This window comes from Nomascus leucogenys, chromosome 17 (assembly GCF_006542625.1).
Source record: "Nomascus leucogenys isolate Asia chromosome 17, Asia_NLE_v1, whole genome shotgun sequence".
In the NCBI taxonomy this organism is placed as follows: domain Eukaryota; kingdom Metazoa; phylum Chordata; class Mammalia; order Primates; family Hylobatidae; genus Nomascus; species Nomascus leucogenys.
The window spans coordinates 32,702,483-32,719,698 of NC_044397.1; the positions used below are offsets into that span (position 1 = coordinate 32,702,483).

The 17,216-nt window shown below is 44.7% G+C and overlaps 1 protein-coding gene across 1 annotated transcript in view; it reads left to right on the forward strand.

Annotated features, from left to right (window-relative positions):
• The first annotated feature begins 1,908 nt into the window (after nt 1–1,908).
• Nucleotides 1,909–17,216, forward strand: part of LMTK2 (lemur tyrosine kinase 2) — a 102,344-nt gene continuing 87,036 nt past the window's right edge. The window contains exon 1 of the mRNA XM_030795557.1: nt 1,909–2,332. Within this exon, the coding sequence (XP_030651417.1) occupies nt 2,230–2,332 (103 nt within the window). The 5' untranslated portion in view covers nt 1,909–2,229. The remainder of the gene's footprint in view (nt 2,333–17,216) is intronic.

The window sequence follows — 17,216 nt, forward strand, 5'->3', positions numbered from 1 at the left end:
AGGCAGTCACGAGTCTCCTTGCAGTACACAGCGTGGGTGTCCCTGGCTTCTCTGAACTCAAAGTGAGAAGCTTCCTGATAGAAGTAGAAGTATAGGCTGGGCACGGTGGCTCATGCCTGTAACCCCAGCACTTTGGGAGGCTGAAGAGGGCAGATCACGAGGTCAAGAGATTGAGACCATCCTGGCCAACACGGTGAAATCCCGTCTCTACTAAAAATACAAAAATTAGCCGGGTGTGGTGGCGCGCACCTGTAGTCCCAGCTACTCGGGAGGCTGAGGCAGGAGAATCGCTTGAACCCTGGAGACGGAGGTTGCAGTGAGCTGAGATCGCACCACCGCATTCTAGCCTGGTGACAGAGCAAGACTCTGTCTCAAAAACAAACAAAAAAAAGAAGTAGAAGTACAACAGGGTGATTATGTCTCTTTCCTAGACCATTGCCTTCCTTACCAATTCCGCATATCATCAGCAGAAAGCCGTGAACCTTTTTTTTTTAAGAGAGTCTCGCTGTGTCACCCAGGCTGAAGTGCAGCGGTGTGATCTCAGCTCACTGCAACCTCTGCCTCCTGGGTTCGAGCAATTCTCCTGCCTCAGACTCCCAAGCAGCTGGGATTACAGGCATGCGCCACCATGCCCAGCTAATATTTTTTGTATTTTTAGTAGAGATGGGGTGTGGCCATGTTGGCCAGGCTGGTCTCGAACTCCTGGCCTGAAGTGATTCACCCACCTTGGCCTGCTAAAGTGCTGAGATTACAGGCGTGAGCCACCGTGCCTGGCCAAGCCATGGACTTTTAAATTCAATGTTTCTCGTTCCAGCTATTTGTCTCCTTAGATATTTATTGGCTTGCCTCTATCATCCAACAAATATTCCCTGGGCATCATCTATGTGTCCAGTGCTGTGTTAACATCATCAACAGCTGGCATTTAGGATGGACATTTGGGGAGTTTGGAGAATTGGGGAGGTTACCCTGTTGCCAGGTGGCAAAGTCTCATCTGATAAGATTGAAATCAGCTCCTCTCATGCACACACTGAACCAAAGCTCCTCTCCAGTAAAGCTTGGCATTTTCCCAACCCTCATGCCTCTGACCACTATATTACTTGTGTCTGGAGAGTGCTTTCTCTATCCTCTCTGAAGGACTGTGTTCTCACCTCACCTCTTGGTGGGGAGAAGGTCACCGCTGCTCTGCCCTGGTGCAGGGACCAGGGCCATGCACCACTGCTTTAGAGAACACCTGCTCCGACCCAGGTCCTGCACCAGGGATTTCCCACCAGCTGAATCAGACACAGTTGCTGTCCTCAGGGAGCTTACAGTCACGGGTCAATAGGACACTGCAGCTGGGATAGCAGTCCATACAGGGCCAGGGCGGGGCACTAAGGAGATGACAGTCATTTCTCTTAGAGAGTCATGGATGAAGTCATATGTCAGGTGAGTCTCGACAGATGAAAGGAGGAGTGTCTGCCAGATGGACAAGAGGCAACAGCTTGAGCTCAGGAGGTGAGTCAGTGGGTGATGCCGAGAGAGGCATTCTCTTCTTGATCAATTCAAGTGAAAAGCCCAAAGCTGTTTGATGGCTGAGAGGATGTGTAGGTCAACTTAAGGAGAAGAGCCTAAAACAGCTCTGACAAGTAAAAAAAAAAAAAGGCAGAAGACAAGACAGGCCTATTTTTGCATGTTATAAAACACCGAGAAAAAATATCAGGATGATTGTCATGGTCTTCTTTACATTTTCCTGTATTTTTCGATTTAAAATAATTGTTGGTGTTACCTGCTGCCCACGCACTCCTCCGTCTGCAGGGGGCGCACCGGCCGCCACCGCTCACTCCTTCAGGATGATGGGCGGGGCCTCCTGGGCTGGTGTGGACTGACGAGTGGCTGGCCGCCCTGTCCATCACGACGTCCCGCCCCCGCGCTACGTCACATGACGCAGCCCATCATGGCGGCGGGAGCGCGGCTGCCAGGGCCTGCCGCTCCGCAGGGCTGCTGCCGTTGCTGCTGTTGAGAGGCGGCGGCGGCGGCGGCGGCGCAGGCGGGCAGGAAGGATGGTGTTTCTGCGACTGGAGCGGCAGGTGCGGACCGGGAGCCGGACCGAGGTTTGGCAGAAGCAACGTGTGCTCGGGAGCAGCCGGCGCGGGTGCCGCTGAGGAGGGAGGCAGGACCGACTGACGGGCGAACGGACGGACGGACGGAAGGCGACTCGAGAGCCGGCCCCGGAGCCGCGCCGTGGGCGAGATGCCGGGGCCGCCGGCGTTGCGGCGGAGGCTGCTGCTGCTGCTGCTGGTCCTCCTGATCGCCGGTAGTGCTGGGGCCGCGCCACTTCCGCAAACAGGTGCAGGTGAGCGGGCCCGCGGCGGGGACTGGGCTGCGGGGTCTTCGGCGTGTAGGGGAGGGGGCAGCAGGGCTGGGCCGGCCTCGGCGCCAAGGGATCGGAGGGCCTGCCGGGGGCGGGAAGGGAGGCGAGTGATTAGGGAGATTTCTGCCGCAGGGGCGTGGGATGGGGGGGCGGGGGCGAGGCGACGTCGTTGGGGCTGGGGAGGGCGGCGGGCGAGGTGGCAGCCACCGACCCCTCCCGGGATAGGCTGCGGTACCGGCCCTGGACCTGTTGCCTTAAGATCCTCAGCTTATATCGCTTCCTGGCAGTTCAGCTTCCCTTTCCAGATGTCACCTGCCTCTTGTGCTTTTTTCTCGCATCTCATAAGAACCGTTTCTTAGCCCTAATCATACTTAAATGCAAATGACTTGGCGAGCTGTGCGGAGTTTGTTTCGCTCCCTGCAACTTATTCTGAAGTTGTAAATTGATTTTAGACGCTGTGCTTTTTATTCGGAATGTATCTCCGGGGATGAGAAGGAAACAACTATAAATATTTCTATTTTAGGAAGCCAGTGATTAGAGTAGCAGGCGTTGAATAACTATTGACAAACTGGCTTAAGGGTGATGGAAGTTTCTATTTTAGCTAACGTCAGTGTATGATTTTCTTTCCTCCCCCCCCCTCCATTTTCTCAACATCGTTTTTATTTGGGGTTTATTTTCCTAAATAAAACTTCAACCCAAGAAAACATCCCAAGTTGGGTCATTTTTCTAAAAAGGAAAAAAAATCTAGGCTAACTTGGCATTATTGCCTGCCGCCATTACCTTTGAAATGGGGAAAGATTGAAATTCCATACATTTATAGAATGTTAGAGTTAGAAGAGACCTTAAAGAAAATTTAGACTAATTTCTTCGTTACGTAGTAAGAGATACTGGGGATGTTGGGTCAAATGACCTACCCAAGGTGACACAGCTTCATTGTAGGCAGAGCCCCAAACCCAGGTCTTAGATATCCCTAGTTGTATGATGTTTTTTTTTAAGTCTTATAACTGTTTTGGAATACTCTTGAGGTCAAGAGTTATTTTGGAATAATGTTAATTGGGTACAGAATGTGGATGTACTGTCTCCAGTAAAGACATATTTTTCAAACAAATCTACGATGCAAGCTACATGTAATTGCTTCCAGAGCTACATCAGGGTTTGTCATTGAGTGCCCTTTAGTTGAACGTTAAATGTCCTCATTGTACCGTATAATGTAGCACTAAATTTCTGTTACTGCCTTAGATCAAATACTTGTGAGGTGAATTCTGTTTTCTGATCTGATAGATAAGAAGAGTAAATGTTATCAGATATGTATAGGCAACCCCGGTAAGAGTCACAGAAAGTACCTGGGAAATAATGAAAGATTATGTGGAAGGATGGTGATGTTGATATTTAAAGATATTGATATTGAAAGTTAGCACTAATGTAGGGTAGTAGGTAAAGAGTATTTATATGATGGGGATTCAAGAAGTTTCCAGATGACTTTACACTTAATTGGATTTTTATATATTTTGAAGTATCGATTCTTTATAGGAACCTATGTCTGCCTGTACACTTTTTTTTTTTTTTTTTTTTTTGAGACAGAGTCTTGCCTGTCACCCAGGCTGGAGTGCATCATCGGCGCGATATCGGCTGACTGCAACCCCCACCTCCTGGGTTCAAGCAATTCTCTGCCTCAGCCTCCTGTGTAGCTGGGACTACAGGCCCCTGTCACCATGCCCGGCTAATTTTTGTATTTTTAGTAGAGACAGGTTTCATCATCTTGGCCAGGCTGGTCTTGAACTCCTGACCTCGTGATTCACCCGCCTCGGCCTCCCAAAGTGCTGGGATTACAGGCGTGAGCCATCGCACCTGGCCACCTGTACACTTCTTACAGGGTTTTTATTCCATTCTTTTACAATTTTATGGTGTCATGAATTATAAAAAACAGTTTTGTTGGGGTGTTGTAGAACAAAGCAATCAGAAAAGTTAATCTGTAAATAGAGATATCAAATCTTGACATACATAAAGCATAGGAAATATTTGGTAATTTGTAGCAGCTTTTGGTGCAGATTTTCCTTTCATATTCTGATCTTTGTAGGATAGGTGTATATGTTTTGATGTGTTGCATATGAATAATGGGTACCTAGGGTTAAAGTCTGGAAAAGATGAACAGTCAGGCCGGGAGCAGTGGATCATGCCTGTAATCTCAGCACTTTGGGAGGCCCAGGTGGGTGGATTGCTTGAGGTCAGGAGTTTGAGACCAGCCTGACCAACATGGTGAAACTCCCTCTCTACTAAAAATACAAAAATTAGCCGTGCGTGGTGGTGGGAGCCTGTAATCCCAACTATTTGGGAGGCTGAGGCAGGAAAATTGCTTGCACCCAGGGAGCGGAGCTTACAGTGAGCCGAGATTGTGCCACTGCATCATAGCCTGGGCAACAGAGTGAGACTCCATCTCAAAGAAAGAAAGAAAGAAAGATGCACAGTCAGATGTAGATTGAGGGGCTTGTCTCTCCCTCCAAAGAGTTTATTGATCCTCGTTAACTGAGGTGGGTTCTTGACCAAGATATATTAGACCAAGATTTAAAAAAAAAACCTTTGAGCTAATCCTGACTAGTGAGCTTGCTGGTTAAAAAAGAGGAATCCTGCTTGACCATGTATGGTAGATAAAAGAGCAGTTACACGCCAAAAACATAGCTAAAGCTTCTGGTGATCCAGGAACCTGCACTCCTTGTGATGATAGAGCTAGACACTTTCAAATAAGGATAGACCCATTTCATAGAGTCCTTCGCCTCCTTATTCTTCTTTCTGCTTGAAGCCTGATCAGCCTATCCAGTTTAATGGTGCCTTAGAGAAAGCATGCAGTTAACTGAAATTCAGCTTTTAAACTGAAGATCGTTTATCTATGATGTCTTCATCATCTAGATTCATTGCTAGGCTCAGAAGCTGAAAAAGATATTTTTTCAGTCATAATAACGCTATGTAAATATATAGATTGCACTTGCCCATCAGGCAAGAAGGCATTTCTTGGTTGAACTTTATTTTGGGCCTCTTCTTTGAGCTGGGATGCCCTTATGCCCCCCACCCCCACCCCGTCTAGGAGCCTCTTTTCCTGAGAATCTGTGTTTCTCTAAGGGCCCTTGTTGTTATGTAGACTAAGACTTGCTGGTCCTCTCTAGGAAGCTTTTATGTAAAGGGAGAAAGTTCACTGTTTTCACACCCAGTTAAATTGCCAAACTAAGATTACAGTTCAGTTCTTTTCCCCAGATCATAGTTATCAGATCATTCTGCTCTTAGAACACATGGATGCGCCTTTTCCAAGATTCTCAGGATTCACATCATCAATGGGGACTAGAGATAAAGAAAGATCTTGTATATGTGAACGAATTTCTCTAAGCTCACACTTTCTTGTTAATATTAGGATAGTGGTGAGACAAGGAAACCCAGTTCTATTGTTCTGCAGCATATTAGGTCACAGAGTACAGAGGAAGCTTTTAGCAGCTCCAGATAAAGGACCTCACGGAAGCCCGTGAAGCCAGTGGGACTCAGCTACTGATTAAACGGCAGCTTGTGAAACCGAGCCTCTCGTTTTAGATTAAACAAACAGACTTGTATTTTGAAAAAGATTTCTAAAGTAAAGGAAATGTTTTCTAAAGTATGAATTACTGTGTTTAACAGCCTCTGAGAAAATTATTTTCAGCAGGCTTTCTATGCAAATTATTTTAGGATTTATAGCTGTAAGTCTTGAAATTTGATTTTGGTGGGGATTGCTGTAATTACTTTTACTTGGTGATATTTTGGGGTTAACTAAATATGCTCATTTGAACAGTAATAGGAAGTCTGTCCAGCAGTTTTGTAGCTGATTAGCACTGAAGTCATCAAATCCTTACAGTTTTGCTGATAATCAGTGTGCTGAGTGTTCCTGCAAATTCTCTTAAAAATTTAGAGTCCTTGGGCCCTCTCTGGCCCCTGTGTATTGTGTCACTTAGATACAGCTGTAGATATAATTTTAAAAAGACACTGTCATGTAAATAAGGGACGTCCAGGGTTCTGAAACAGTAAACAAATGAGTCCTCAAAAAAGTTCTTGTAAATGGACATATAGAAATAATCCAACTTTTTCATTTAATTGAGAGTAAAATTCATGAACCAATCCTAGCTGGAACACAGTGTTGTAGGAAGAGCTTGGGCTTTGTAGTGAGATCTGAGTGTGAAGCCTTGGCTGCCACTGGAATAGCTTAGGGACCCTGGGTCAGTTACTCGACCTCTGGGCTTAGAACTCCATCATTAAAAAGGGTGGTGATGACAATATTTACCCAAAGGGTTGTGGGGGGCACAGTGGTATACCCTCTCATACTAGATTGCTTCATTGTTTCAGATTTCTTTGTAAATTTGGTTATCATCAAATTGACTAATGGTAGGTGGTATGGCTTCAAAGCAGGAGCTCAAAGTGGTAGCTGCTTAACATGGCATGTCTAGAATTTACTGGATTTAAGAAATCTTTGTTGCTCAAAATAACTTTTTTATGGTGGATAGAGATGCTTTAGAAAGAAATCTGGTTTATTTAAGTCTAAGCTGGTATTGTTACTACTTGAAATTCGTAGTGTTGGAGAACTATGCTGGAAATTTTTAGGATCATCTGGGTTAGTCTGCTTTTATGTAATAAACCTGTTTTTAAAGTGGAAGATGACTAAAGCTCTTGCATGTGAACAGTTGCTGGTTTTAATTTATTTAAAGGAATCATGAGCATTTGAAAGTTTTTCTTGATCTTAAACACAATTGTGTATTGTCATGAGGCATCCCAGATTAACCCAGGTTGTAGTGGAACAAGCCCAGAGCTGATGCTTTCTCTTAGAAACCGGAGAGATGAATGTGACTGACGTTTTTCTTTCTCCCTCTCATTTTTCCTTTTTTTAAGAGACAGGACCTTGCTCTGCTGCCCAGGCTAGAGTGCAGTGGTGCGATCATAGCTCACTGCAACCTCCAACTCCTGGTCTCAAGAGATCCTCCCATTTCAGCCTCCCAAAGTGCTGGGGTTATAGGCATGAGTCACTGCACCAGGCAAGACTTGGTTTATCTGTAAAACGGGGAGAACAGTTACAGTCTTGTGAAGGTCCAAGCCTGTGTCGTCTAGTACAATAGCCACTAGCTCCCTGTGGCTGCTTAAATGTAAATGTTTTAGAACGAAAGCTTCAGTTCTTCAGTGGCACTGGCCACCAATTAAGGGCTTGATAACTACGGGTGGCTGGTGGCTACAGCATTGGACAGCACAGAAGAGAACTTCCCATTATGGAAAAAGGTTCTGTGGGACAGTGCTGGTGTGAGGCGGGTACGGTGCCCAGTCCTTGATTAGGACACGTAAGGCCAGCTGGGGTTATAATTATGATCGTGATCCTGATTCTTTGTGAACTGCCAAATCTAGGCCCACTACAAGGGTGAGGGAAGTGAGAAGAGGGCTTTGAAAAAAGAAAAGACAAAATAGTTGTGGAGTTTTTGCTGGTGAAGAGATGAGAACTGAGGTAGCACAACCTCAGCTCCCCACTGCAGAACAGAAGAAAGAGACTTCGGGGAAAAACAGTCTTGCTCTGTCACCCAGGCTGGAGTGCAGTGGTGCAATCATAGCTCACTGTAGCCTCAAACTCCCGGGCTCAAGCAGTCCTCCTGCCTCAGCCTCCTGAGTAGGTGTGTGTCACCTACACACACTTACCTGTAGGTGTGTGACTACAGGTGTGTGCCACCATGCCCACTTTATTTTTTTGTAGAGATGGTGATATGGTTTGGCTGTTTCCTCACCCAGTTCTTATCTTGAATTGTAGTTCCGGTAATCCCATGTGTCGTGTGAGGGACCCGGTGGAAGATAGTTGAATTATGGGGGTGGTTACCCCCATGCTATTCTTGTGATAGTGAGTGAGTTCTCACAAAATCTGATGGTTTTATAAGGGACTTTTCCCCCTTTGCTTGGCACTTCTCTCTCCTGCTGCCATGTGAAGAAGGACATGTTTGCTTCCACTTTGCCGTGTTTATAAGTTTCCTGAGGCCTCCCCAGCCATGTGGAACTGTGAGTCAATTAAACCTCTTTCCTTGATAAATTACCCAGTCTTGAGTGGTTCTTTATAGCACTGTGAGAATGGACTAATACAGTTGGGGTCTCACTGTGTTGCCCAGGCTGGTCTCAAATTCCTGGCCTCAAGTTATCCTCCTGCCTCAGTCTCCAAAAGTGGTAGGATTATAGGTATGAGCCACCGCACCCAGCCCTTTCTCATTTAAAATCATGTGCTTTTATAGTTGACTAGCTGTGCTTTATTACTGTTTTAAAACTTTGTATTTACTAAAATGAGGGAAGGAATATTCTCGGAGGAGATGCTGGACAACCATCTCTGATCTAGAAAGACTGCTCCCTCTAGGGTTTTTAGATTCCATTATCAGCTTTTCTTTGAATCTTTGTATGAAGATACTGTTGCAGAAAACTGGGGAAGTATGGTAAAATTAATGTGTCTGCAGAGCAAAATATTGGATTGATGTCTTTTAAAATTGCAGCAAGTGGCTAATTTGGAGCCCTGCCTCAGCATTACAATTGTTTGTCACAAAGAGCAGGCATATCAGAAAAGTAACCTCATTATTAAATTTTTTTTTTTTTTTTTTTTTTTGCAAAAGTTAGCTCAGTGCAGTGATTCCAAATCTCATTTATTGTATTGTGATTCAGGTGGGAAAAGTGAGCACTATTTATTCCAGATGTCTCAGATGCCCTCAGCCACAACGTTGATCAGTATCTTTCATTTTCTCTGCCTTTTTTTCCTTCCCCAACCACAAAAGAGTGACTCTGTACTCATCTGCCCACCTGGGCGTTTGGTAGGAGGGGGTGGTGGTGGTAAACCTTCTGTTTAATTTTTGACAATTTGGTAGGTTTTGCATTTTATTGTATGTGTTTTTTTAAAGTTTTTTTTTTTTTTTTTAGAGACAGGGTCTTGTTCTGTCACTCAGGCTGGAATGCAGTGGTGCAGTCATATTCACTGCAGTCTCAACTTCTTGGGCTAAAACGATCCTCCCACCTCAGCCTCCTGAATAGCTGGGACTACAGGTGCACACCACCATGCCTGACTGAGGTAAAACATTTTTTTTCTATAGAGATGGGATCTCACTATATTGCCCAGGCTGGTCTCAAACTCCTGGACTCAAGTGATCCTCCCGCCTCAGCCTCCCAAAGTGCTGGGATTACAGGCATAAGCCACTGCACCTGGGTAGTTTTAATATTTTAAAAGGCTTGAGTTACCATCAGGTCAAATTAGGTGTGCAGGACCACGTGCTATGGCTAAAGTAGCCCCTGGCTCCCTGCATCTGGTGAAGGGAGACCGTTGCATCGGGATGTCTGCTGCAGTGCATCTGTTGTTGTTCCTGCCTCCATCCTCCACAGCACTTTCTTCAGAGCTAACTTGATCTGCCTATCGCTTGCAAAATATTCCGTGCAAGTTCCTATCTTCTGGCTCTCCATATATTCTCCCTGTTTGCAGTTGCCTCTTTTCCTGCTTTTGTAAGTGCTGCCATCTTTTTATTTTTTAAAAACCTCTTTGCGGACCCACCTTCCCTACTGAGTTATTGATCCTGGCCCAGCCCTTAGAGATTCCTTCCCCTGGTGAACTTGAGAGTGTATACCTGTGGAGCAAGATGTTTCATGGGGTGCTAGATGAAAACATTGGAACTGATGTTTATTCTCATTTCATCCTCTTAAAAAGTTAACTTATGTGACGTTTTAAGGTATAGAATGTGTGGTACACTAACATTTTTTGATTTATAAGTGATATGGGATGGAAAGAACATAAAATGTACTGCCTGGGTACAGTGGCTCATGCCTGTAATCCCAGCACGGTGGGAGGTCGAGGTGGGTGGATCACATGAGGTCAGGAGTTCAAGACCAGCCTGGACAACATGGAGAAACCCCGTCTATACGAAAAATACAAAAATTAGCTGGATATGGTGGCACACTCCTAAGTCCCAGCTACTAAGGAGGCTGAGGCAGGAGAATCGCTTGAACCCAGGAGGCGGAGGTTGCAGTGAGCCGAGATCATGCCATTGCACACCAGCCTGGGCGACAGAGCAAGACTCAAAGAAAGAGAGAAAGAAAGAAGACAGAAAGAGAGAAAGAAAGAGAAGAAAAAAAGAAAGAGGAAGGAAGGAAGGGAGGGAGGGAGAGAGGAGAGAGAAATTACTGCTGGCTGAAATCAAGAAAGGTTTGGTTTCGGGCTGGGTGCAGTGGCTCACGCCTGTAATCTCAGCACTTTGGGAGGCCGAGGCGGGCAGATCACGAGGTCAAGAGATTGAGACTATCCTGGCCAACATGGCGAAACCCCATCTCTACTAAAAAGTTAGCTGGGCGTGGTGGCGGGCACTTGTAGTCCCAGCTACTCAGGAGGCTGAGGTTGAACCTGGGAGGCGGAGGTTGCAGTTAGCTGAGATCGCACCACTGTGCCCAGGCCTGGTGGTGACAGAGCAAGACTCCATCTCAAAAAAAGCAGAAAAAGAAAGGTTTGGTTTCATCATACCAGTCTACTACTTGCACTTAACAAATACCAAATACTACTTTATATCTTCATATCATTGGTTTTTTGTTTGTTTGTTTAAGAGACAGTCTTGCTCTGTTGCCGAGGCTGGAGTGCAGAGGAACTGTTATGGCTTACTGCATCCCTGAACTCCTAGGCTCAAGCAGTCCTCCCACCTCAGCTCCTGAGTAGCTGGGACTATAGGCGCATGCAACCATGCTTGGCCAATTTTTACTTTTTGTGGAGATGGTCTACAAAAGTAAAGTTGCCATGTTGCCTAGGCTGGTCTCAAACTCCTGGCCTCAGGCAGTCCTCTGGCCTCGGCCTCCCACGGTGTTGGGATTATAGGTGTCAGCCACAGTGTCCGGCCTACATCATTGTTTAAGTCCTGTCTCTTTACTTAGTTTGCAAGAACCGTGTCTTATGTCCTTGGGATAGCACATTTTTGGGATTGATGTTTGGATGGTATGTCACAGGTTGTAGATGCTCTGTCAGCATTTGTAACTGAGGATGATGAATATGATACTAGAGAACTAAGTTCTCCAAACCAGTACCCCAGTGTGTGTGTGTGTGCATGTGCGTGTGTGTTTGTGCACATGTGTGTGTTTGTGTGCGTGTGTTTGTGTGTGTGTGAAGGAGAGGGTATCAGCTGGAGCCTCTCATTCTCTTGTGGACTTGACTTTCCATGCAGCCACAGACCTTCACCTGGAATGAGGCCATTTATAGTTTTTTTTTTTATTAAAACCTTTTTCTTTTAGAACAATTTTAGATTTACAGAAATATTGCAGAGATAGTAGAGTGTTCCTGTGTATCTTTTCCCCAGTCCCTGTTGTTAACATCCTACATTAATGTAGTACATTTGTCACAACTAAGGAACCAGTATTAATATATTGCTATTAAATAAGTCCACAGCTTATTCAGTTTCTTTAGCATTTCTCTAGTGTCTTCTTTTCTCTTCCAGGAAACCACATTACATTTAGTAGTTATGCCCCTTGGGCTCCCCCAGTCCATTCCTTGTTTAGAGTGACCTGGACACCTTTGAGGAGTACTGGTCAGATATTTTGTAGAATGTCCCTCAACTGGGATTTGTCTGATGTTTTTGTCACGGTTAGACTGGGGGTGTGGGTTTTTGGGAGGAAGACCACAGAGTTAAAGTGCCATTCTCATCATATCACATCAAGGGCATGTGCACACAACATGACTTGTCACCTGATCACCTGGCTGAGTAGTGTTTGTCGACTTTCACCCTGTGAAGTTACTCTGTCCTCCCCTCCCCATGGTGTACGAGTGCAGGGTCAACACTTAATGAGTGGCAAGCTATGCTCTACCTCTTTGCAAGGAAGTGTCTGTAGACATTCTTTGGAGTTCTGTTTAGAAGACTTGCCTATTCTCTTCTTTTCTTTTTTTCTTCCTCTTCCCCTTCCCTTTCCTTGACAGGTCTTGCTCTGTAGTCCAAACTGGAGTGCAGTAGCACAGTCATGACTCACTGCAGCCTTGAACTCCTGGGCCCAAGTGATCCTCTGTTTATTTCTTTATTCAAGCATTTACTTATGTCAGTGTGAATGCATGGATATTTATTTTATACTTCGAGTTGATTCCACAGTGTTGTTTATTTGTTTTTACGTTGTTCCAGCTTTGGCCATCGGGAGCTCTTTCAGTTAGCTCCTGGGTGCCCCACTGACATATCCTCATTTTTTTTTTTTAAGTATTTGCTTATTTTCTGGCGTTTCAAGAAGCTACAGGTTCATCTTGTATATTCCCTGCCCCAGTCCTAGAATCAGCCTTTTCTTCAAGGAGCTCTGGTTCCCCTGATTGGAGAGTGATATGAGAAACCAAGATCTGGGCCAGGCGCAGTGGCTCATGCCTGTAATCCCAGCACTTTGGGAGGCCGAGGTGGGCGCATCACTTGAGGTCAGGAGTTCGAGACTAGCCTGACCAACATGGTGAAACCTCGTCTCTACTAACGATACAAAAATTAGCCAGGTGTGGTGGTGCACGCCAGTAATCCCAGCTACTCGGGAGGTTGAGGCAGGAGAATCACTTGAACCCCGCAGATGGAAGTTGCAAGGAGCCGAGATCGGACCACTGCACTCCAGCCTGGGTGACAGAGTGAGACTGTGTCAAAAGAAAAAAAAAAAAAAACAAAAAACAGAACAAGATCTGGGTGCTGGGTTTGCTCATTGCTTCTGGGCATTTTTAATAGATTTTTGGTCCCCTGCTTCCTGTACCTAATCTTTGGGGTTGTGGGGAGGGGAGGAGAGAGCAACTTTGGGACCTCTTAGAGACAGATGAGCTGGAAGGACTCTGTCCATGTTTTCTCCCTGTCACTTAAACTATTAAATACCACCATAAACATTCTAAATACCATGTTTGTGGTACTAACTGCATTATAATGATATTGGCAGAATCTTATTTTTCTTTTTAGAGTAATAGATATATGAAAAATAGATTCGATTTACCTCCTCCAAGAGCAGCTTAATCTCTGAGAATATGAACGAAACCTCTTTGGCTTAAGAATTTAGTTAGAGAGGATTATTTTGGGGGGTCTTTCAGAGTTGGAATTGCTGAAAGGGATTATAGGCAACTCCTTGAACTGGTAAAAGTTCAGATGAAATTTCTACTGGCAAGTCTCTTGAAGAGCATGGGGCTGTAGACTTACTTTGATCTGTTTACTGAGTTTTGCTTTCCTTTGCTTTTTTTTTTTCTTTTTATTATGGAAAATTTCAAACATACAGAGAAGTAGAGTGAAGTGGTATAGTGGACCTTTGTGTTCCTGTCACCCAGCATCCACAGTATTTTCATTCATGGTTCATCTTGTTTGACCTTTACCCTTCCCTCTGCCTTGGCCTTTGTTGTATTGATGTAAATCTCAGTGACAGATCAGTGCAGCTGAAAATGCTTCAGGAAGAAGTAAGGGTGTTTTTATAAAACAGGATGGCTTGCATGAAGATCACCTAGGTATTTGTAGAAATGCAGATTTCAGCCGGGCGCAGTGGCTCACGCCTGTAATCCCAGCACTTTGGGAGGCCGAGGCGGGCAGATCACAAGGTCAGGAGATCGAGACCGTCCTGGCTAACATGGTGAAACCCCATCGCTACTAAAAATACAAAAAATTAGCCAGGTGTGGTGGCGGGCGCCTGTAGTCCCAGCTACTCAGGAGGCTGAGGCAAGATAATCGCTTGAACCTGGGAGGCGGAGGTTGCAGTGCGCCAAGATAGTGCCACTGCACTCCCGCCTGGGCGACAGAGTGAGAATCCATCTCAAAAAGAAAAAGAAATGCAGATTTCTGGGTCCCAAACTAAGCAACTGAATCAAAATGCTGAAGGCTGGGCTGGAACTTTGCATTTATAATAGTTTTCCAGTTATTTCTCCCCTCATCCCCTCACTGCCACAACATACATATTTTATCTTCTACTACATACAAAATAGTATAAGTTATTTACTGGAAATCTGTTGACTTGTGTAACTAGTGAGAATCAAGGAAAGGAGGAAAACATTCCGTTTAATTAAAAACTTGAGATTTTAAAATGAATGCCAACACCTGAAATCTGAAGAGCTCACTCATCCTGAGCACCACGTGTAAATATCTTCCTGTGAATACATATGCCATCACCACAGAGGAATTCAAGCACTCCAGGGCAGAACACAGCTAAAGCTTGAAATAAGTATTTTTTTATTTTTTAAAAAACTTCACTCTTTCTCTAGATGTCTGCATAAATAATAGCTTCTTTACATTTTATGAATATCCTGTATAAATATCAGGAAAAACAGCAGGTAGTCCGACAATCAAATGCTGGTAACGTGAGCTGAGAATCTTGGTGCCAGTCCTGGACCACCAGGCCTCAGCTCACTGCAGCTAGAGTCGGGGTGGCAGGTGACTTGTAGGGAAATTTTGAGAGCAGATATAAAACTGTGACATTCTTAATTCCCCGGGTGATAAATGTGTGTGCTGTAATATGAGAACCCCTGATTCATGATCTATACGGTAACTTGCAGGGTATTTTGTTTTGCTAGGATAATATGTTGTTAGCATCTTGCTTTTAAAAGTTTATTTTTCTTTTTTTTTTTTTTTTTTTTTTTTTTTTTGAGACGGAGTCTTGCTCTGTCGCCCAGGCTGGAGTGCAGTGGTGCGATCTCGGCTCACTGCAAGCTCCGCCTCCCGGGTTCACACCATTCTCCTGCCTCAGCCTCCCGAGTAGCTGGGACTACAGGCGCCCGCCACCACGCCCGGCTAATTTTTTGTATTTTTAGTAGAGACGGGGTTTCACCGTGGTCTCGATCTCCTGACCTCGTGATCCGCCTGCCTCGGCCTCCCAAAGTGCTGGGATTACAAGCGTGAGCCACCGCGCCCTGCCTAAAAAGTTTATTTTTCTAAGCTCACTCATTTAGGTATAGCCTAGGATTTGTAGCCTATTTCATATTTTTTGATAGGTACTTTTTTTTAAAAGCTGTTTGTTGTTATATTTTGATATATTTGCTGTGGATGATTGATCTGTACAAAATTTTCTTATGATGAGCTAAAAAAAGTAAACTGTCTCTGAAGCTGCTACATTATAATGATCGTATAATCATCAGTCGGGTTTGATGAAGAACACCATAGGCTCTTGTACTAGTACAGACTATTTTTTGGCAACATGTATGCCTTGGGTGGGAGAAAAGAATTTAGTTACAAACATCTATGATAGTGGTTTTTGAGAGAGGAGCTGCTCTTATTTAAAAGTGAAACCACTATAATTTTAAAAGGCTTATGTCTTTTTTCCCCCTTCAGGCTCACATTCTCAGTCCGTCCCCAAACTTTGTTTTCCCTGTTTTTGCTAGACTGAAGAAGGGACTTGAGTTTGACATGGTATAATTGCAACCTTTAATTATAGGAAGTAAATCCCCAAGACAACTTGGACTTAGAAGATAAAGGAGGAGAAGTTTGCAATCATTTTGCACGTTTAAAATATCTGTTTTAACCAACTAGTAATTATAAAATTTTGTAGTTTCAGCTTTTTACTGCAAAACTAAAGTGTTGTGATCTATTGGTGGCCTCTCACATTAGCCACTAAATTTAAGTTTAAAGTATTTTTCTCATCGCAGATTCTTCTCAGAACCCTCAATAAATTAAACTTGTGCCCCTTTCAAGAGGAAAAAATATCCTGTCCTCGTTCTTTCCTGGCAATTTGCCCCTGTAGAAGGGTTCCCTATCTAGGCAGCAGCAGTTGCTTCCCCGGATCCAGCCTGTCAGTTACTGAGCAGAGCCCCACTTGACTCTTACCTCAGACTGTTATTAAAATGCAACACCCGGACACTGATTGCTGGTAAGGCACTGAAAAATAACCAACTTACCAAAATAGCCCCCTGGGAACACTCTCCCAAAGGCCTGCCACAGCAGTACAATTCAGGAATCTGTCATCTAACTTAGTTTTCTGTATTGAAAAGAAAATTCACTTTAATAAAGATCTGATCACCAATATTAACCGTATAGGCACTTGGTAGACTTAGAAAATGTTGGGACTGTAAATCCTTGTCTGTAGAATTTTAGAGTTGAAATGCCAGTTTTACAGATGAAGGAACTGAGGCCCAGAGAAGTTGATCAGTGAAGTCAGTCCCACATCGCCAGTTAGGGGCAGATCTGATTCAAAAGTGAGGGTCCTAAGGTCCAGGCCACCCGTTCACCCTGGTGAACCGCATTGTGCTTTAAAGAACCTCTGTAGTGCGATGCACATGCACACACACGGAGACCCAACTCCAGCCCCTTCTCTGGATATTGATTTCTATATATTCCCTGAAAGTACTGGGGTGAAATGTTAAACTACGAATTATAAGATTGACTCTTGAAGTACTAAAGAAAACGCCATATTGAAAATTAGGAAACCAAGCCTGGCGTGATGGCTCACGCCTGTAATCCCAGCACTTTGGGAGGCCAAGGCAGGTGGATCACGAGGTTAGGAGATCAAGACCATCCTGGCCAACATGGTGAAACCTTGTTTCTACTAAAATACGAAAAAAAAAAAAATTAGCCAGGCGTGGTAGTGTGCACCTTTAGTCCCAGCAACTCGGGAGGCTGAGGCAGGGGAATCGCTTGAACTCAGGAGGGTGGAGGTTGCAGTGAGCCAAGATTGTGCCACTGCATTCCAGCCTGCCAACAGAGCCAGATTCCATCTCAAAAAAAAAAAAAAAAAAGAAAATTAGGAAACCAAAGTGCTAGCTTCCATAATTAGGCTGAAAAAAATCATATTCATATTGTTTTTAAATTTGTGCCGGGCATGGTGGCTCAGGGCTGTAATCCCAGCACTTTGGGAGGCTGAGGCGGCTGGATCGCTTGAGGCCAGGAGTTCGAGACCAGCCTGGGCAACATGGCAAGACCTC